General features: G+C 41.9%; 1 protein-coding gene across 1 annotated transcript in view; it reads left to right on the plus strand.

Moving 5' to 3' along the window:
- Nucleotides 1-3268: 3268 nt before the first annotated feature.
- The window catches only part of CSMD1 (CUB and Sushi multiple domains 1), a gene marked incomplete at both ends in the record, with an annotated part of 1174241 nt that continues 1154804 nt past the window's right edge, over nucleotides 3269-22705 (plus strand). Inside the window, one exon of the mRNA XM_084285255.1 lies at nucleotides 3269-3335. Coding sequence (XP_084141381.1) covers nucleotides 3269-3335 — 67 coding nt within the window. The remainder of the gene's footprint in view (nucleotides 3336-22705) is intronic.

Genomic DNA, 22705 nt, shown 5'->3' on the forward strand with positions numbered 1-22705 from the left:
TGGAAAAGAAAAAAAAAAAAAAGAGAGAGAGGGAGAGAGAGAGAGAGAAATCTAACCTTTCAGACTTTTTTTTTTTTTTTTTTTTTTTTTTTTTTAATATGGCATAGGGAAGAAAAAAGACAAGCTCTCAATTAAAAATAAATCCCTGTCAAGTTCCCTTTAAATCACCCTGATTAGTACAAACAGTCTTGACATATACACTCCCCCATAGTGTCTATAGGGAATAGTGAGAAATATTGCCTCTGTTCAAACTCATAAATTCAGGGATTTTATGGTAGCACATTAGGTACTTAAAATACAATAGAGAGATTACAGTCATTAGGTTAGATCATCTTCTATAATTACCGTGTTTAGGTACCGCAGTTGCACGCTGAGCTTGAGTCAGGTTGGTGGAAATTCCTCCAAGGCGATGCTTCCTGGAATGCCAAACTTCAGCTTCACAGTCATCTTCTGGCTCTTTGGAGGTTTGGCAAAGCTGCTTCCCGCAGGGGTTGCAAAAGTCACTGTGACATCTACCTGAGTCTGTAGAGAGCCTGAGACAGTAACTGAGGGGTATGTGCAGTCGTATTTATCAAGGTAAGGTACTACCGTAAGGGACAAGCGATAATGTGATAAAAGTGATAACAGGATAAAAGGCCAATGACGTTTATGTATATGGTTTACTGTTGTAGGTTGTAAGAAAGGAGTGAAGGGGTTCTGTTGCAGTGATAGTGATTATGGTGCCCAGTTATTTGGTCTTTTCTAGGTGCTATGAGGGGAAAAAATTGCCACTTTAACTCAGTAAGGAAGGAACCAGGTTCCAAAAGCTCAGTAAAGCCCAGAAAACCCTCAAAAGAATGGTGAGCTTCAGGAAACAGTAAATTTAACAAGGATGAGTCAAGACCATGAAAGCCCACATTATATAATGCTGGAGCTTCTGCAGAATCTGCTGTGAGCAGGATTAAACAGCAACATCTCAAATTAAGAGTGTTTACTTAAACAGCACAGCAAGAAATGGTACAACCATTACTGTTTTCAACTAGACCCTGAGAGCCATAAATGAAGGTTTTTTATGACTTTTTAACTGCTCCAGCTCAATAGACTATACAATGAAACAAAACTAAGAAGTGCTGTGTTCAGCTTTTGGGCCAGATACAACACCCCCCTCAAAAAAGCTCTTTTTAGATATCTAAGCCTCAGACTAATGCAGACCAGAGAGGAAGAGTCTCAACTTAAGTTTTGTGACCGGTTCTGTCTTTCTCAGGGTCATCAGGAGTAAGCAGTAAATGGGGGATGTACATGGGGAGCGTGGGCAGCGTTGGGGGGAATTCTGCATAGTGTCTTAGCTGTGTGATGTCTGGTACTAACAGGTATTAGCAACGCTTTACTTTCACGAACGCAAAGGTGAGTTCCCGAGGCATTTTTAAGACGGGGATGAGTAGTAAGGCCACATCCCTCCTCTGGAAGTGTTCTGGTCAGGCTCGGAAATGCCTTCGGTTGGGGATCTAAGGGGAAGAGCAGTGGGGAAAGGCAGGGAAGGCACGGAAGGCGAAGAGCGGCAGGGAGGAAAAGCTCGCCACGAGATGGCAGCAATGCCACGTCTTTCTCGGCGTTTGCCTGGCCCTGGAGGTGTTTTTTTTTTTTTTTTTTTTTTTTTGACTGAGAACCGCAACATTTATACATAAATACAAGCCTATTACAAAGTCAGCCTACCTCGTTCAGTGCCCATTCACCACCTTCTCGCAACTTACAAAGAGAAAACAACTTTGCATATTTCACCACGAAAGAAAACTCATCATAACTGAATAATTACAACCTTGAAACTACCTTTCCAAAGGTGTTTGCGTTTCTTCCCTTCCTATGAGCCTTTGTATTTTAATTACGGGTATAGGTAAGCATTAATTATGTAGTTAGGCACAGTGCACAGTGGTTCTGGTGGTAAGCTTTGCAATCCTTGACGGGTCACAAGCCAGATTTGGGTGAATTTTTGGCTTTTTGCAGGCAGGCCTGGCACAGAAACTGCTGTTGGCAAAGGGCAGCACCTGCCAGAGCCATGAGTGCTGTTACAGGCCAGCTCTGGGCCACCAGCTCCTTTCCCCTGGGCGCAAGCAAGCAACACCCGTGGGTTTGGGGTGATGCTGGGGAAGCCTCCGTCTGCATACTGCCATGAAAGGGGGTGTTTTTTTTTTTTTTTTTTTATTATTATTATTATTATTATTATTACTCTTATTGAAAGGTTAGTTAATGGCAGAAATTCCTCTTGGCAACAGGAACCACAGGGAATGGCAACAGAACGATAAAGAGCATTCCTCCAGGAGATGCTGGCTCCTCTCCTTCCCCTTGGAAAGAGCAGCTCGCTCTGGGGAGCAGCTCGGAGGCACCCAACGGGGCACACTGGGGACCCGGCAGCCTTCCTCCCTCCCGGGGAGTCGCGCTGGCTGGGGATTCCCGCACGCAGCACCTGCAAACCTGCCCGGGGGTGGCTGCGGACAGGGGACGCGGGGCACCTGGGCGGCGGCGGGGGCTCGGGGGGGCTCCTTCATCCCCCGGGGGGCTCTCTGGAGGGGATTACCGGCAGCCACCCGGGGGCCCAACGGTGCCCGTGCCCGTGCGGGGCCACGGCCGGGGCGAGCGGGTGAGGCGGCGGCAGCCCCCGGGGGGGTCCGTGGGGGCTGGCCGGCGGTGCGGGGCGGCTGCGGGCTCGGCTGCGCAGCGCCGTCCCCTTCCCCTCTCGGTGGGAAGTGATGGTTGAGTCCGGCGGCGGCGGCGGCGGCTGCTGCTGCTGCTTCTTCTCGTGTGGCTGGCAGGCTCTCCGCTGCGCTGCCTGCGCCGCTCTCGCCTCGATCCCTCCCTCTCCCCTCCTCCTCCTCCTCCTCCTCCTCTTCCTCGCACTCCCCGCAGCCTTCTCCCGCCGCCGCTCGCCCGGCTCTCCCCTCCGGCGGCCGTGGATGCCGCGCCGCCCGCCGCGCCTCCTCCCCAAGCCTCCCGTCCCCCGGGCGGCCGGCCGGCGGCGCCGGGGCTCCGCGGGTGCGGAGCGGCTCAGCCCCGGCGCGGAGCGGGACTGATGCTGGGAGCGGAGCGGAGCCAGCCGCCCGCGCAGTCCTGCAGGAGGCGTCGGGCGCTGCGCGGCGCTCGGGACCCGGAGCGCTCCTCTCCGCCTCTCCTCGCCCCGCCGGGGGGATTTGGCGCTGTCCTCAGCCCCGCCGCCGCTCGGAGGACGAGGGCGCAGCCGACAAGAGCCGCCGGGGGTTTTGGTGTGAGTGTGTGTGTGTGTGGAATAACTGCGGACATGACTGCGTGGAGGAAATTCAAGTCTCTGCTGGTTTTCTGCGCGGGGCTCCTCACTGCAGCTCAGGGTAAGATTGGGGTTTCTTGCATTAGGGTCTGCACCGGATTCGTGCGGGCTGTGGTTACGGCACCGATTGCCCCCGCTAACCGCTCGCATGGGCTCTGCCCTCTCGCCCCCAGGGTTCCTCGAGCCAGGGCTCCCATCTCCCTGCCTCCCTCCCTCCGTCTCCCCGTGTCCGCCGGTGCTCCCCGAGGGCTCGGTTCCCGGCCGCCGCCTCCCGCGGGGTGCACCGGCCCCGGGAGCCGGGCAGCGGCTGCCGCGGTGCCGGTGGGAGAGCCGCGAGCATCCAGCCTCCCCCTGGACAGCGCATCCAGCCCCCCCTGGGCAGCGCCGGAGTTTGCGAACACTTCGCTCTCCGCACACGCACCAACGGCACTCGCTGCCGTGCGAGGGACAGTCCCCGGGCTGGCAAGTTTGGCTCTCCCCGCCTCCCCTGCCTTCGCCGTGCTCGGGGGGGAGTGGGTGGCCGCCGAGAGCCGCCCCCGCCTTCGGCCGGCTCCGCTCTCCGCAAGTTGCGGGGAGGTGGGGATGCGGGGGGCCGGCGTCCCCCTCTCCGTGCCCGAGGGATGGGGGCTCCTCGCTGCTCGGCGAGGCGGGGAGCGTCTCCCACCCTCGGCTGGGTTTCTCCTTAAAATCAATGGGGTGGGAGGGAGGAGAAACGAGGGGGGTGACGGTAGAGAATTGGGTTACACAACTTCGGTGCTGGCCTCAGCCCCATCACTTGCCTCCTCGCTGGAGACAACAACTTGCCCATTATTCACTTCGCCTCTCGTTAGCCCCGTGATTTTTCTCGTGCTGGGAGAGGGATGCGAGTGCGTGTGTGCGGGAGCGAGCGAGGGAGGGAGGCAGAGAGGGAAGGAAGCTGGGAGGGAGAGAGGCTGCTCGCAGCCGAGCACCTGTCCCCGTTACAGCCTCTTCCCTCTCCCACCTCGCTCCCGGCTGTTCCTGCCTGCCTCCGGGAGGACGGGTCCCCTTGTGGTCTGTGCTATGCGAGGCTCCTTTAACCCTTCCAAGGCGCTTTGCATCGCTCCCACCATTTTATTTTTCTAATTTTTTTAAAATTTTCATTATTTCACTCGCCCTCTGTAGGGGGGAGGGAGGGGAGAAGGATGCGGGGCGAGCGGGGCGAGCCCACCGCGGCCCGGGCTGCGGGGCGAGGCTGCTGGAGCCCCTTTTTCTCCCCCGAGGCCGGGCTCCCGGGGGACAGTGCTGCAGGGTGCTCCCCCTTTTCGGCAGCCGGGATCCGCAAGGAGAGGCGGTGGGAGGCCGGCCCGGGCTGCCGGCAGCCGGCCGGGAGCTGTGCCCGGTCCGGGGAAGCTGCTGCGGCTCTGCACCGCGCCCCTGCCCAAATCCTGGCGCTGCCTCGCTTGGCCAGGCAGCGCCGCTCGGCTACCCCCGGCCCTGCTGTGGTCGCGGGGGGGGGCTCAGCTCGGCTCGGCTTGGCTCAGCACAGCCCGGCTCAGCTTAACCCGGCTCGGCTCAGTTCAGCCCGGCTCAGCTCAGCCCGGCTCCCGTTCTCTGAGCAACCCGCATCCCCTCTCCTCCCAACGGAGGGATGCTGCCCGGTGTCCTCGCCCTGCCCAAACTTCCAGCACCCGCCCCACTGCCTCCCTCCGACTCCCCCCCCCGACCCTCCCGGAGCTGCACCCGGCCGCCCCCCGGCCCCGCCGGCTCCCGGGGCGGGCCGACACCCGCGGCTCATTTGTTAAATACACTGTGGCTGGTTCTGTCGTTTGACATTTAAGTGTTTTCTTTTCATGGCTGACAGCACATATGAAAAGCTGGAGGCTGGATCATGGTTATTCAGCGGAGATCCGACGTGTTTTGCTTACATACAAAGGCTTTGCCAGGAACACTCGGGCACTGCCTCTGATGCTGCTCTGCAGAATGTAATTATACCTCGCTTAATGTGGAGTAGCAACACACCTACTGAAAGGCTACAAACTGACTTAATATTGAAGTCAAACAACAGGTAGAAGGGGGAACCAGCGGGGACATTTGACATAATTATTTCCCATTTACCTTCCTGGGCAATTGAGCACAGGTATCTATATTTAGTCAAATGTAATCCTGAGGCTGAAATTACCTTTGACGTTTAGAGAGTGAAAGAACTCCTTCCTTAGTAACGTGGAGAGCATGGGCTTTCAGGAGCACATACAATTTTAATTAATAGATCCCCAAAACTCTTTGTTTTACTTGTCCCTTGGTAATCAAGTAATTCAGTAGTCACTGTGACAGGAATTCACGTCATTTTGGGTTTGTTTGGGGGTTTTATGATTAAAAAAATAATAATGATGACAACAAAACATTGAATTTCTGGAGGTGTTGCCACACACTTTCGCTTATCTTTCAGTAAGGAAGAAGTGGGCTGATTTTGACGTTGTTCCTCATTATGAAACAAAATGTAAGCCCTCTGTGGCTGTGCAATTGTCTGTAACTTTTAAAGGAAAAAAGAAAGGACGAAAATGAACATACGTCATCGTTCCTTGTGGTAGACTTGAGGTTCATCTCTGTACATTTCTTTGGACTCGTTTCATCTGACTGAGGCATCTGAGTATTCTGGAAAACATTTGGGAGAACCTTCCTTGTTTACTATGCTTTAAACATCAAGGGGAATTAGCATGAATTCCTTCGAAGGAACCACTTGCCCAGAAACTACACCATCAGAGCAATTACACCTCAACAAGGCAAGCAGCACTGTGCTCAGCTTTGCATGTTAAGATGGGCATGTTTATAGAGCCATTTGCTAATTCTAATAGGCTATATCCTCACAAAAGCAAATATAAAAACATCTTGATTTACTTGAAACACGTCTCTGCCTTTTTTCTTTTTTTGATAAAAATAAATAAATGCTACGGAAGAAATGGTATATTTAAACCAAAATCAGACTAGAATTCAAGATAAAAGATGAAAATGTCTTTCTGCTGTGATCTGAGATCTGTGGACAATCTATTTTCAGTGCAGGAACACAAATTGTGTAATTCTTTAAATCATCCCAGTATGTGTTTTGAAGATCATTTCCTGGACTTGTTAAGGTAGCCAGATATAACACCTTCATAGTCACCTAATTGTCTAAACAAAAACAAAAACAAAACAAAACAAAACAAAACAAAAAAAGGGGGGGGGGGGGGAGGGAGGGATAAGCAGGCTTTTTTAATGGTACAACTTCAGAGGTATTATTCAGTTTAATGGAAATAGCAAAGGGAACACATCCCTGTTCCTAAATCAAATCCAGGCAGTGAAAGGACTCCTGCATATATAGCTTAGCATTTTGTTGTTTAGAGGTTTTTGTTTTGTTTTGTTTTGTTTTTTGATTTTCTTTTTTTGTTATTGCTGTTTATTAGAAATGAAAACCAAAACATTTTATGCACCTTCTGTTTGCTGTTATCACTTTGTCAAAATAATTGCTGTGACTACATCATACAAAGTTCCCACTATGTTTAAGGCCTACTCTTGTTGAACTGCGAATGTTTCTCTCTTTTAAAGTCATGTATTTTCTCTCTCTCCATAGCAGTGTTTCTCAAACTGTGAAGCTGGTCCCTCTAGAGAGGCTCCATTCTCTTCCAGAGAAGGCTAAAGCAATTCTAGGGAAAATGAACTGAAAAAAAAAAAAAGAAAAAGAAAAAAAGAAAAAGGATCTTTTAAAGAACAGCAGAGGCAGGTGTTGAATACCCAGCTGAATACTAAGCATTTTGTGGATGCATTCCTTACCCCATCTCCAGACCAATGGGGAAATGGCCAGAGAAGGACAGAAAGCAGAACAGCCAGAATAATTCTGACCACATGATTAAGCTACATTTTAATGTAAAAAAGTACTTACTTTTTGGTAATTTGTATCTTTTCTGATTTTGCATTAAGATGTCTGTAACGTTCTTAACTCTTTATAGAGTTATAGGAAGTATGCAAAAATTAAATACAATATAGTGCAGAACATAGCAGAGCATAGCAGTTCAACAAAGGTTTCCCATTGCAATCACTCCATACCAAGCCACCAATGTCACCAAGCCACCAATGAGATTTGAATTCCCACCACCAGCCAGTAACAAGGTTCCCAGTTTCTCTGTGAGTGGAGCAGGATATTGATGTGAGGAGTTGGTGACAGCCTGCAAGGACATGCAGGCATGAGCACGTGAACTTCAGGATGTAGGAAAATCTTCTGCGATCTGTAGATATACGTGGATTATGCCCTGCTTGTTTATTTTACTTACTGTCGTTCCCACAGCCCTCTACAGAGATATGCAAGATTTTGATCAGCCTTTTTTTTTTTTTTTTTTTTTTTTTTTTTTTGGGGGGGGGAGGCGAAGAAGAGAGTGGATTTGATTTTTTTTTTTTTTTTTCCCCTGCAGAATTCTTTTTCTATGCAAACATGGAACCTAGCTCTTCATCTCTTTACTACTCATTATATAATTGTATCATTACATATGCATTGATGTATGCAAGTTTTTAAAAGACATCTACAGGACTACAGCCCCTGTACTATTTGAAGTCATTAAAACTTTGGCCTCACTGAATTAGAACCAATCTGAAACTTATGCTTATCTGTGAATATTTTAAACAGAAAACAATGCATCCAATATTTACTATTTACCCTCGAAAGGCTGAAAAAACTTAGGGACCACTGATTTCAACTTCTTGAATCCATTTCATCCATATGCTGTCACATTAAACTTCCACTTGCAATCTTTCGTTGGAGAAGTAACTGCTTAATAATGTGGCTGTATAATGCCTCCAATGAAATTAAACATACTATTTAATTCATTTTGCTCAAATCTGTATTGAGCCATCATGTCTCTTTGAACATGATGATGTTATTCTGCAAGTGAACAGCTGTAGGTGTAAGTAGAGCTACCGCAGTATGGTGTTGGGTTCGTTGTAACCAGCAGGGGCTGCAGTGTCAAAAGGGGAATTGATGGTTTAACTCTAGCAGTGAATCAGTAGCATAAGTATTCACCATGATTTGTTCTTAAATTCAAGTATACAACTGGATTTCAGTCAGGGTTCCCAAATAAGAAGCTAGTCTCTAGTTACCCATGTGATTGCAAAATTAGGGAGATTCGAATGAGCTAAATTGGATGTTCTTCCAATTTCTGCAGTGAGCAAAGAATGAGAATCATATGGAAATTCTCCTAATGGGTATGAATCAGTTTCTTTTACTTTACTTTTCTACGTCAGATGCAGTGTCCTTTATAGCATTTTTATCAACCAGTAACTTTTGAAATTGGGAAAAAATGCCATTAATGCCTGAGGAAAGCTGCAAGATCTTACTTTGTCCTCATACATCTTTATTCTGGCTAGATGAAAGATTTCATTCAACTATATGACATTTCTATTGCATTCGGGAAAATCTACACTATATTTGTTATCAGCATTTCTCCATGGAATAACTGCTTAAACAAATTACTTGGATTATTGCTAGTGTTATATTGACACACAAAGGCAGCATTCATCAGTTGCCTGCATTTAGTAATTGAATGGTAAATGGAAGCATGCATGCACTGAAAACTCTTACAAGAGTAATACTGCATCTTATTGCCAATAACAAGTATTACAAACATTTTTTTCTACATTTCTTACTCATTAAAAAGTGGGGGGGGGGGGGGGGGGGGGGAGAGAGAGAGAATGACGACAGTTTCTTGCCATTTTTACCTGTTGGGCATATTCAGTTAAAAGAGCAAAGCAAGATTTAATCACTGTTATATTGTTCATGATTAACCAGAATTCCTCTTGATTAATCAGAATATTATCAACAATTTGCTTTTAGCAAAAGATAGGCAAAAAAATCACAATTCCTTGCAATTTAGTAATGTTCTAATTTCCAATATAACAATTAATCACAGTTTGCTACAGCTTTATAATTTTAGATTCTGCATTTTAACACTGCATTAATGCATGTTCTGAAATAGTGATTCCACCTCTTTGAGTTTAATTTTTTGAGTCATCGGTGTCAAGGAAAAGGTAACCATGCACAGTTGTGTAGCCCTATTCTGCTGCAGTTGAAACTGAAATTTCTATTGACTTTGGCAGTATCTGAATTGGCCACTTGTGAAAATATTGCTACTCTGAATAAGGCAAACACAGTAGATACTGTAGCAGAGTAGTGAATCCAGATCCTGTTTAATGATTTCTTGTGAGCATGCACTTCTGACAAAGAATGCATGAAAATCCATGAAACATCAAAAAAAAGGGGGGGGGAGGGGGAGGGAGGGGAGGACGGGACAGGACACACTATATGAATCCAAGCAATCACCCCTGGTAGTATTAAAGAGTTTACTTACTTAAAGGAGTAATTTCTTTTTAAACAATTTCTAGTATCTCAAAGTATGGCTTTATGTGACCTCTGCCTTGCTTCCTATTATTTTTTTTTCCTTTTTTTCCATTTTTTCCCCTTTTCCTTAAAGAAATTATGAAGGATGATATACAGAGAAACATAGTATCATTTTAGTCCTTGGATATTTTATGTCTTTCCTACAGTATCCCATGGATACTGAAGTACAGAATCATGTTCCCTATTCATGTCTCCATTGTACAGTGCCTTTCCGAAAGAAATGTTTGCAGCACTACAGCTGACAGAGGGGCTGAATAAATAATAATGAATAAAACTATGTGTGCAGTGTTTGTTTTGCAAACTGTTGCATAAAATATTGTCAGTGTTTTAACATTACCTTTTGCAGCACCTGCTTCATGCCCTATTCTCAGTTTCAAGGTGATGACTTTTTAATGTAATTTTTGCAAAACATGAAATATTTCTTATTTCTTTTCTGAAAAAAAAAATCCTTGTTTTTAATATAGACAGCTATTTCAACACCTATATTCAATTCCTTTATTGAAATGTTCTTACAGTTTGGTTGTTTCCAGCAGGCTTTTGACATTTGTCAGAGAGCAAATCTGGGGCTAGAGATACATCTTTTCCTCATCCTATGATTTCCAGATCAAATATAGCCAAGGTATAATACTTCATAAATCATTATTTTCTTCCTTTGACTTGTGTTACTCACAATATTGAGTTCACATGCAAAAAAACAAGAGAACACAAACATTGAAACTTTCTTTTTGCCTACACTGCTGCTGAAACACCAGCAATGTGCAGTGCCTGTAGAGGCTGGAGACCACAAACGAGATGTTTTATTTTTTATATAGTGGTCCAGCAGTAGCTTGTGCACCTTCACTGTGCTTGCAATGTCTGTTGCTGAAACGGGTCAGGGAGATGGATTCTCTTTGCATAGTGTATCCAAAATATGTGAAAGAGAGCTTAGGTTTGCCTTTGAGCACTGTTCTTGAGGTAGAAGTTTCCTTTTAGGCGTGCACCAGGGCTCACTCTGATCTCATGGTGCATATAAAGTAGATGCCAAGGAATTTAGGATCCATACCAATCTGACAGTGTACAGCACAGCTGGAGGTGCAGGCAACATAGCAATCATTTTGCCAGGGAGCAAGCCTCCAGATATTGCAGAAATATGTGTGAGTTTGGGGAACCTGCCTTGTACTGTACTTTAGAAAAAAGAGTGCAGATGACAGTGACAACAAGAAAACAGGGAAGAGCGATGCTTTAAAAGGTATTACATAAGAAAATAAGCAGAAAATAGGATCATTTTGACCCATTGTTTCTCTTTTTATTTGTCCTGACTGTAGAGATTCTTGTGTAACACTGAAGTTTTTGAAGGGGACATTTTAATAAAATTAAAACAAATGCAAAGTGTTTAACTTATTTTTAGACTAATTTTAAATGCTTCTGGTCATGAAACAAATGGTCATGACAAATCACTCTGTTCTCACTAATATCTGTGGGATATCAGTGCAGAATCCGACTGCTTCCAAGTGACTAAGTACACTATTTTAGCCTTGCCCCAGCAGCCAGATTCTGTATTGGTATCCTGCTGATGTTTCTTATAATACATGGATTGAATCATACCAATCATTTTGTGGGGGAAAAAAATGTTTTATTTTTCACTTTTAGAACCTTGGTACAATCAAGCATTTGGTAATATCACAGTCTGTGACCCTCTATATTTGTAGACATTCCTCTGAGAAATTAAATAGATTTTCTTTATCTTAGCATGTAAATATCCTCAGCACACACCTTGACCCATTGTTTGCACTGTCTCTCATGCTGAAGAATGTAGTGCTAATAGATTTTAAGAAATCAACAGTGGCAGCAGTTTGATCATGGACTGTACTCAGCCATTTATACATTCTTTACATATGAAAACTTTATAAGGGAAGCTTTATCATGATATTTATTTATAATACATGTTAATGTTGATATTTCCTTATTTATTTATTTATTTTTTCCAGGTATGTAAGGTAGTTAATTTGAAACAGATCTGACAGTCTGTAGAGATAAAGCATTCTGCTATGCAGAACTAGTTGTGATCTAGTCCTCAGTTGGATAGTTTGGATTGCCCATGAGTGACCTGATCCAAAGCCAGGGGAACTCACACACACGCATGCATGCATGCACATGTGCTCATAAACATACATGAACACACAAAAAAATCATTAATCATAATGGTCATTGAGTCTAGCCTTTGTTATAACCACACATCAAAATGAGAAGTTACAGTAAAACATGGATGCTAGAACAAATCTAATTCTAATAGGAATACAAAGAATTTGAACTCTTTATTGTTATTATTAATAAGAAATGTTATGCAAATAAACACAGAAACATCATTTACATTAAAGATACATGTTGCCTCAGAATTTTTGACCTAGCTGAAGTATATCTCACTCCACTGGTTTTCAGTGGTTATATAATTTATTTGTTTCTGAGGAGAGATTAACCTTTAATTGCTTTCTTTAGCAACATTTAGTAAACAGACTGATAGCATGGAGATGATCTATGCAAACAGCAAAGAAGGATTTCTTCAACTCATGTTGCCATGACAATTTAGATTTTCCCTGTCAACTCTAGAGAAGCTCTGAAGTCATTTCTTTAAAGCAATGAATCAGGGAATATTTTGGAAAATGAAGTTGCCAGTGTAGTATCATTTAGCACAGTGAAGAGCCTAACCCAAAGGATCTGAAAATCTGCAAACAGGAACAAAAAACAGGAGTAAAAAATATAACATCATGAAATCCTCTGCATGGATCTCAGTTGATTTACACCAGTAGAGAAGCTTACTTCAGATGCATTATTGAGTGATTTACATTTCTTTTATTAGCTATGTGATAATAATAAAGAGTCATCATAGAAACAATAACAGATAATTAAGAGTGGAGAAGCCAGCTTATAGTTTTCGTTTTGATCTTCATGACAATATATTATCTTGCAGCTATTTTGAAGAAATTAGATTATAGAGGGATTATAGAACAAAGAAGGACTAATCATTTTATTTCTTTTACAGTTCCAATTATAAAATTAGTTCAATGAACGAGAAACAGAATCAACAGGTTACATACCTAAAATGCCATCAATGATACTTGCCACATAAAATATATTACTAATCAAACTTTCACCTTTTGATTTACTTCACAGGAAATAAATTGTTTTGAAAATAAGTAAAACTACTCCAAATTACTTTAATTTTCTTCTCATGGAAATAAATTATTGTCTTAAAGAGACACTTCACAGGTTTATGTTAGCAGTGAGGGAAACATGGTAAAAGAAATGAAGATAAAGTGAAGTGCTGTTTCTACTGGGAAAATAAGTTTATCTGTATATAAGACAAGAAAAGTAGCTCAGTAATAGTTTTATTTTTAAAAAGTTCATGGCAGATGATGGCTACTGAGTTGGTGTAGTTTGTTTACTGCTTTGCAATGGCTTTGAGATGAGTCATATCACATTAGAAGGAAAATTGAGAAGTTGTTTTGTCAAAGCAAATTCAGTTTTCCCCTTCCTTCCTTCCTTCCTTCCTTCCTTCCTTCCTTCCTTCCTTCCTTCCTTCCTTCCTTCCTTCCTTCCTTCCTTCCTTCCTTCCTTCCTTCCTTCCTTCCTTCCTTCCTTCCTTCCTTCCTTCCTTCCTTCCTTCCTTCCTTCCTTCCTTCCTTCCTTCCTTCCTTTTTTCATATATAACCAAATCATTAGTTCTTTTTAAACAGAAATGCTTAATTGTTAGTTTTAGTGTTAATACTCATTGTGTCCATAAATCCAAGTTCCCTTTGCTGGGAATTGTATATTTAGGTCTTTAATTTCTGTATACCAGATAAAGTGAGATAGGGTCTCCATTTAGTTAGCCTCATGCATCTTCTTTAAAGTACAAGCCATTTTATTGTCAAGCTAATTTGGACCAGAATAATTTCAAACATGGTTTTCAAACATGTTTTTTTCCAAGTCTTTCTATCCCCTTGCGTTCAGAGAGGGAGTTCACTGAATAAGGACCACAAAGATGGGACCTCAAGAGTTCATGGTGTAGAGAAATCTTTACTTCTGTCTTATTTCCTTATTGGCTTTATCACTGCACTTTACTGGTAATGCATCTCAGTGTACCCTCAGTGTTAAAGTAAAGTGGTACTTACTTATATGAATATTTGATAAAGAAACAGACTTCTGGATGGCATACACTTACGATACATCACATCATACCCATTCAGCATGAAAAGCAATCCTCTTCTTCCAAAATGTCTGATGGAAGAAGAGACCCATTTGTTGAATAAAAGAACATGCACATATGTAACCATAAAAGCACCCGTCTGAGCTCATTTTACCTGCAAAACAAGTTGTAGGTAATTTTCAAGGGAACTGGAAAGAGAGCAGAAGGTAATGTTTATTGTCAAGCAGCTAGATTTGCAGATATCTTTATTTTTATTTTATTTTCACTTTATTTTCATGAGTGCCAAGTATCTGAAGTTCCCACTGGCTCAAGAGACAACTGCAGATCTCAGAATTTCTGAACCTCAAGGAATTTGTTCTGTACTTAATTTTGTACTTGAGAATTACCATAATCTGAAGGTAATGTGGTGCTGTGAAAAAAAAAAAAAAAAAAAAAAAAAAAAGGATATACAGCAGTGTACACTATTAATTTCTGTTATCTTCCAGGTAGTATCTGAATTAAATAAAGTTTCCAAGTATAGAGTCATTTTAGTTTGTTTGCTTGTTTTGTTGTTGTTGTTATTATTTAGTAATTGAGTCTTCCTAAAGGGAAGTTGTGATTTGTTTTTCTTTAAAACTGTTCTACTTAAGCATTTCTGTATTTAAAAAGCCACCTGGATCTGATGTACCCAGGAACAAAATGTTTGTGATTGCAGAGCAAACATTAAAAGCAGCAACAAATCAAATTTTGGAGTGAAGCCAACTCATAGTCTATTGGCTATATTGGTTAATGGAGGCTGTTGTCCTGGCCCCAAATTAAAAACAATCAGTTCCACCTCCACTTTATTACCTATGCAAGTATTCATCATTTTTACGTTCATCCCAAACTGATGGTAACTAATTGCAGTTCTTTGGGGCTCCATTTATCTTTCTAAGAAGCAGACCATTCGTAAGGGGTGATGCAGTACTTTACAGCTCTGGTGGAAAAAAGTCTTCACAGTTTTAGCGCTTTAGGATAGGCACCAAACTCCATTTCATATTATCATGCATCTCTCTGCAGACCGTGTTTGCAGGATGGATAGGTTTGTGCAAATGTTTTGAATGTACTTTGTCACACAGCACTAGTACATTCGGATAGTTTTGCAAAACAGAAGCATTTTGTGCAACAGTCTCAACAGTACCCTGCTTTGCAGAGCTACTCAGTGACACTGCTATTGTCTACGTACTACCCAAAAAGAGCGATGTCCATGGGGATCATGTCCCCTGGGGGGAAAAAATCAATTAAAAAAGAAACTACTCTTTGCCACTGGAAAGATAATGTACTGCCCACTATGAGGAAATAAGCTATGGTGGTGACAGTGACTGCGTCAGGTGAGGGATGGGCATTCAGCACAGAGGACAGCATGGGCAGTCGATGGAAATTGTAGTATTTCATTGACACACTCTCCAATAACACCACTGAGGAAGATAAGCTATCTCAAAAAAGAAATTACACATGAAAAAGCGTGACAGAATGTAATGGGGATTTCAGTCAGGATTTTTTTTTTTTTTTTAATCAATCCTTACTCTTGTCATTTGCTGTCTTCCACTCAATGTTTTTTTAAGGATATTTTACTTATGATTATTCCTTAAGTAATTGTTCATTATACGTATACTGTAATCACAGTTAGTTTGTTTTATAGTAAGTCATAGTATATAGGACCTCATCACACAAAGTATTGTATGAGCATAGAGGAAGAGAAATGGACATTTACAGCATTGTGAAAGGAACCTTAACTCTGAAGAATGTTGTTTCCAGAATGACCAAATTCAAGCAAAAGAATTCTTCTAAGTTTCAGAATTCATCTGAAATTAGTGGTCACAGTGACTGTCTTTTCTTCCAGACTTTAGTCCACTGCAGCTTCACGCCAGGCATGGTGGTCCAGTTGCTGGGCTGGCACACAGGTTTTACACTGACATGCTGATAACATTGGCACTAGCAATGGCACCATCAAATTTGCAACATTAAATACTATTTGTCATTTGCTTCCTCTTATTGTTTCTTTAAAATTTCCATCTGCAGACCTTATCCTTCTAATTTCTGTCATTCTGTAGTGTGAGACACAGGCTTTGTTATGCTTCAAAGTGGCTGTTCAATGTTCTCAGGGAGAAAAGCACCTAGGGCATCTGTGATGACCTGTGCACTTCGAGCAACCAGTACAGAGGCTGAACATGGGTACAGGGCACTCTTAGTCCTGAAGAACTAAGTCAGAGACATAAAGTGTGACCAGATTTTGTGCAAGTCCCATGAATTTTGTTAAGTTTCAGTCTTTAAAATAATTATATTTTTCATTTATTTTTTTTTTTGTTAAGTTTCAATCTTTAAGTGTCAGTATTTAAAAATACAAAAAGTGTCGCATCACATCAGACCAGAATATCCAGTGTCTGACAATGCCCATTAGCAAATGCACAAAAAAAACTTGCAGGAAGTATGATATATAGACAGCTTTATATTAGCAGCCTCTGGCCAGTTTAGGGAAGTCTTAGCCAGAGGTTGCATCTATGTTCAACATCCATCAATAAATTTAACCTTCACAAATTTGTTCTTGAACCTATTCATAATTCAGACTAACACAGTATTTTCTGACAATCTGCTTTACAATTTAATTCCTACTGTGTGGAAAAGCACTGCATTTTTCTTGTTTTGAAGCTTCTACCTCCTCATTTCCCTGAGCACTTCCATCTCTTTGGAAATGCTTCACCCTGCATAAAGCTTTGTGTCTGATAGATAGGAAGGGGTGACTTGAATCTGTAAATTACATACTTTTCCCATGTACACCTAAAAATTCTGTATGGACACTTATGTTAATTAACTCCAAGTAATACTAATATATGATTCCCAAATGCATTTTTCATAATTTTTAATGATCATAGTGTTGTAGTCAATGCTGCTGATCCACTTAAAAAACAGCTTGTATTTTATTATAAACAGCCACTTCTGTCTATCTTACTATCTCATTACCTCCTTTTTATTCTCATCAGTGATTTTGATTATTTGCTTTCCAATAAATAGCAAAGACAGTACTCTGTGACCATCTGAATGACAATGAAGTTCAACATTTTGCCCAGAGATTTCTGGAGTGACAAAGAGAAAATATTTAGAAAATTAAGTCCTGGTAAGGACTTAATACAGAAAACCAGTTGATTAGTGATCTGCTCTCTCACTGACACCAACTTCCATGGAGTGTGTCAGTACCTCATCTGCAATTTAAAGTACACTGTATAGCAGCTTTATATTGCATTAATTCATGCCATAATTTGCCCCTCTGTGGTCAGCCAGCCCAAGTAATTGGACGTATCGCTTGTCACAAGTCATACCTTGACAATATTTTCTTTCCTGGGACAATAAGAAGTAAAAAGCCTTGTAAAAACTGTTGGGAGTTCTGACAAAGTATAATGATGGGATCTGGTGGAGGATTTGATTTCTGAGGAAATTAGATAATGCAATGGACTGGCTTTGGAAAACTGGTCTTTGGAAAATACCACAAAATCCCTGTTGGAAAAGGTTTGGGAAGATGTCCATTGTACTGAGAACCCTGAAACCATGTCATCTTTCTAAATTAACCAGTTTTCATCCTCCTACCTGAAGACCCGTATTTAGAACAAATTTGCAAAATTAAAAAATAACATTGAGTATTCTGCTCCTAGACAGAGGATAATCACGATTTTACAAACAATACTCTGTGATCTCCAATCTATAGGTTTCTGCTTTTAGCTTCATGACGGAAACTTTGTCACCGTCTGAAAGAGAATTGTTTCCCTTGCTTTCTAGTACAGCAGCCTTCCTACAAACATTTAAAGTGGCTCCGAATAGATTAAAAATAGTCTGCCCTTCCCCTTTATTCTGCCTCCACCTCTTAGCAACATATGTAGAAAAGCCTAACATGTAATAAAACCAAAACAAAGCAATAGAAATACATATGTTTTTAAAAAAGCTTAACTGACCATTCTGAACTACTGTTCAGAATGAGACACAGAAGAAACCAGAATCTCATTAATGTTAGCAAATCTCCCGTGACTGTTCTTGCTCCTTCTTTCTGAAAGGCTCTACTTAATTTTCATAGCAGAAAGTTCTGAATATTTCTTGATAGAGTCTATTTGGGAAAGGAAGGCATTAATTACTCCTGGCCTGTGCAAACAAAATAATTGCTTAGCTTTTGAGAGCTGACAAGAACACAGGTTTTAGAGAGGTAAGTGGAAAAGGACTAAATCTGAAGAAGATGTAATGTATCTGATGCACCGCATTCTAAATTTCCAGTGAAATGTGGGAAAGATTCTTTGTTGAACAGGACTGTTTTCATGGAATACCATAACTATTTTAAAGCAAGTTGTGCTTTCTGCTTGGTTAGAAAAATAAATAAATAAATAAATAAACATTTATTACGATGAAAAAATGCAAAAATACCTAAAGATTATGATCAAAACAAGATTAAGTTTGCAAACATATACCATATTTAATTAGAAAGAATACTGGGTTTGCCTAGCAAGGTTTTGATAGGGGAACTCTGCAGGAGTGGCCTCTGTAAGCAGAGCCCAGCAGCTGCCCCATGTCAGATCAGAGCCAGCTCCAGCCAGCTCCAAAAGGTACAAGATGGGAAGCGATGCTGGGTGGGCCTCTGGGAGAGCAGATTGAAGAAATGGGGAAAAAACAAAACAAAAACAAAAACAACCCTGCGGTTTGACAGCAGCTGGGAGAGTGGGGAGTGAGAAGCAGCCCTGCAGACCCCAAGGTCAGTGCAGAAGGAGGGCAGGAGGTGCTCCAGGCACACAGTACAAGTTCTCCTGCAGCCTGTGGAGAGGCCCCTGGTTGAGCAGGCTGTCTCCCTGCAGCCCATGGGTCGCACATGGAGCAGCAGATCACCATGCTGCAGCCTCTGAAGGAGCCCATGGTGGATCAGGTGGATGTGGCCTGGAGAAGGCTGCAGCCCATGGAAAGCCCCCACACGAGCAGGCCATAGGCCGGAGCTGCAGCCCGTGGAGAGGAGCCCACGCAAGAGCAGGGGTCTGGGGTGAGCTGCTGCCTGTGGGGGACCCGTGCTGGAGCAGTTTGCTCCTGGGGGATGAATTCCCATGGTACAGAGCCATGTGGGAGCAGTTCTTAAAGAGCTGCTGCTTGTGGGCAGCCCTCGCAGGATCAGTTCAGGAAGGACAACATCCCGTGGAAGGGATCCCACGTGGAGCAGGGACAGAGAGCAACCATGAAGGAACACTGGAGATGAAGCATCAAGGTCTGAACGCAGCCCCCCATTCACTGTTCCCCTGCACTGCTCAGGGGAAGGAGGTGGAAGAAAGTGGATTAGATGGTGGTGGGGTGTTTATAGTTTTCTTTTAGTTCTCACTGTTCTAGTCTGTTAGTAATAGGCAATAAGTTGCATTAATCTTCCTATGCTGAGTCTGTTTTGCCCATGACGATAATTGTTGAGTGATCTCCCTTTCTTTATCTCAACCCTTGAGCCCTTTCCATCGTATTTTCTCCCTCTCTTCCTTTGAGGAGGGGGAGTGACAGAGTGGTTGTGGTAAAGTTCTGCTGTCCATCAGGGTGAAATCACCAGAGAAAGTAATAACTCATTTTAGATCACAACTGTTTAATGCTTGTTTAGGTCTGTTATCACAATTTGTGCAATCCTGTGTTTAAATATTAAGTTTGCCTCTTTTAAGAATTGTTCCCTATGCCATATGAAAAAGGTCCATATAGAATATCTCATATCACTTTTATCAAAGGATCAGATAGCATGTGCAGTTGGTTTCATGAATTAGTACAATGTTTTTTCTTCAGAGAAAATTATGTAAAGAGATTTTGTTGATAAGATATAACATTACTTACTGTTATGTTGGTGGGTGGCATAGTCATTCAATATCTGTTTTTTCTTCTTTCTGCCTAGGATCAGTATCGGTTAGTATACCAATATGTACCTGAAAAAATCAGGTATAATGTAATGTATTTAGGTATAGTATACCTGAAAATTTGCAGAAAATAAAAACCTGCTGATTATTCAGATGCAATATAATATAACAGTAATTCAAAAGCTCTATCTGAGATGTGCTGAATTCTTCAGTTCCTAATTCTTCAGTTCCTAACAGATGTTGAGGACATTTGGCACCAAAGAAATACACAGAAGAATTTTATCATCAAGGTCTCCTTTATTGGGAAAGTATTTACATCTAGTACTTAAATTACTGAACTACCACTCAACAGCTAATTTTAGCCCCAGAAGCACCCAGATTTACACACACCTTTTTTTTTTTTTTTTTTTTTTCATTAGAAATTTTCTTTTGAACATAAAATTGCATTTCTTGGCATTCTCAGAATGCTTGCATCTTGTCAGTTTGTACAGTCATTGGAATCTCCAATATAGATATCCTTCCATAAGGATAAAACTACTAGGCTTTCTTTAAGAACACTTGCCAACTTTGGCCTTACATGAGATATTCACGGGGGAGGAACTGCTGCCCTCTCATTTTCCCACAGTAGAGAGAGTAATTTAACAGTTGGAGCACTTAGCTAGATTGTTAAAAAATCTACATTTTGCTTCATCTTCCCTCAAAAAGTTACAGCCTGTCTCATCCTTGTTTTCAGGCATAAGCTGTGACTGCCCTAGGCTCTCCCCAGTTGGTGCTGTGAAGGTTTCCTGTTAAAGTTTCCTTTGGAGGTAGAAGGCTTGGTTTCCAAACCTTTCTTAAAGGAACTTGTATTAAAAAAACTGCCTAAACCGTAGACGGACACCTACTGGTCCCCTCTTACATAGAGAGCATTTGTCGCCACATCAGAGTTGTGCTCCCAGTTGGATTTCTGTATTGCTTAATAAATATTCAATTACTCTGTGAGAAGTGGCACTGTAAATAGGCAACCTGGAATACTGCTCTGGGGTTCATTTGCCAGGAAACAGCTAAAAGGTAGATTGCACCCCATTTCAGGAAATAACCAAAAGCTTTTATGAGTAAGGTCTTAACAAGTTAGTCCCTTCAAGTAAAGGTTACAAAGAATTCTCACAAAAGAGAGGTGTGCTGTTATAAGGAGGACTGTTTGATTCTGTCCTGCAGTTCATATCTATTGAAGACCTAGGCAACTTTTTTTCTTTTAATCTTGCACAAAGTTGCAGCACCATTTGACTAATGAGGTATCTGTCACATCTCCACTGACATCATCAGTGAGATTATGAAAATTTAGGTCTAGGTGTAACACACCCAAGTATTTGTCTGAAGTTACCAGTTACCGTAGTAATGAATATAGTATAAATACATTTGTGTACTTGTGTCTGAGAGAGACACACACATAATTGCAGCCATTTGAATCTATTGTGGAGGTAGTCCTGTAGTTGCCTTTCATCATTATTCTTCAAGTTTTGCCCATTTTTCTAATCATGTGAAAAACATTTCCTTTTTTTTTATGGATGCAGTATTCAGGCAAGCTGCTGCCACACAGGAAGATATGTCTGAAATACTTTGTCCCAGCCCACTGAAGTTCTGCAGTTCAAGCCCATGACCTTGAACTTCAACCAGGGATTTCTGATATACAGGAGTGATGTGCTGGCAGTGTATTGCATTGCTTATCAGCTTCAACATTACATGGGTTTTCACCTCAAGGCACAGGAAGTCACGGTAATTGAGACTGGAGGTCACAGATGTGTAAATTTATCACAAAGTCCATTTCCCCCAGGATGACACATTGCATCTTGGTTCCAAGTAAGTGGAGGAATGCATTTGTAACAGCTTTTGATAGCTATCCCACTGCACTAAGGATTAGAGCAGCCTGAAAAGCTCATCTAAACCTCCATGAATGCATAGTGAACAAAGTATTTTGAATTTTACTGCTCTCTGCTGACAACAGTAGCTTTCTTCCTTTTACTATGTGTGATAAAATAACACGCAGAAGGGGGAAAAAAAAAAAAAAGCATGAAGGAAGTGCTTCCTGTGATTTTTGTTTTCCTCATCAAAACCAGTTCTGAAAACATACTTTAAAACAGCTAGTGAAGAACTCAGAAGGACTAAAAGGCTATTTATTGACAGAATTAAGAACAGATCTGTCTAGGAATGATTTTTGCTGATAGAAAAAAAAAATAAAAGGCAATAAAATCTTTCTTCAAAAAAAGATTATAGGCAGTCCAAGAAACTCTAAATGAGTGAATTTAACCAGAGTTGTGGGGAAAATTAAACTACCATAAGGAAGTGTGAAAGAACAGCTTGAAAATCAGTTTGATTAAGGATAACCAGCATAGATTCAGGCAGGGGAGGTCATGCTTAACTAACCTGCTGGAGTTCTTTGAAGATATTGCTGCCACTGTAGATAAGGGGAATTCAGAGGATGTATTCTCCTTGTGAGCCTTTGACAACACACCACATCTGAGATTAATGGCTTGGAGAAATCACCATGAAGGCAAAAAACCTGTTGGATGGAAAACTAGTTAAAGTGTAGGCCACAAAGGGAAAGACTGGACAGAGGTTGTGAGGAATCGGTGTTAAGACCTCTGTTATTCATGATTATGTACATCTGATTGTATGTACAGAGGTGAGAATTTGTAATGAAGCTTATGGCCTTTGAGGGAACAAGAGCACAGAACACTGCGATCATATACAAAAGGTGTTTTATCATTGATATAAAATGGCTAGCAAAAATAAACAGAAATTGGTTAGTGAAATATACGGAACTTAATCTAGGAATATAGAACCAAGTTAGGAAATACTCACTAAATAAAACAATCTTATATACTGAGCAAGAAAACAAATTGGGAATAACTGAGTAGATAAATTGAAGCCATCAGTCCAGATCAAAGCAACCTTTTAAACGGTCAACAAGATGCAAAGATGCTTTAGAAGACAGAAAACATATCAAAGAGAGCAAAGAATATTGTTATAGTACATAAAATGGTAGT

Source organism: Netta rufina (assembly GCF_964035555.1).
Source record: "Netta rufina genome assembly, chromosome: 3".
Lineage (NCBI taxonomy): Eukaryota > Metazoa > Chordata > Aves > Anseriformes > Anatidae > Netta > Netta rufina.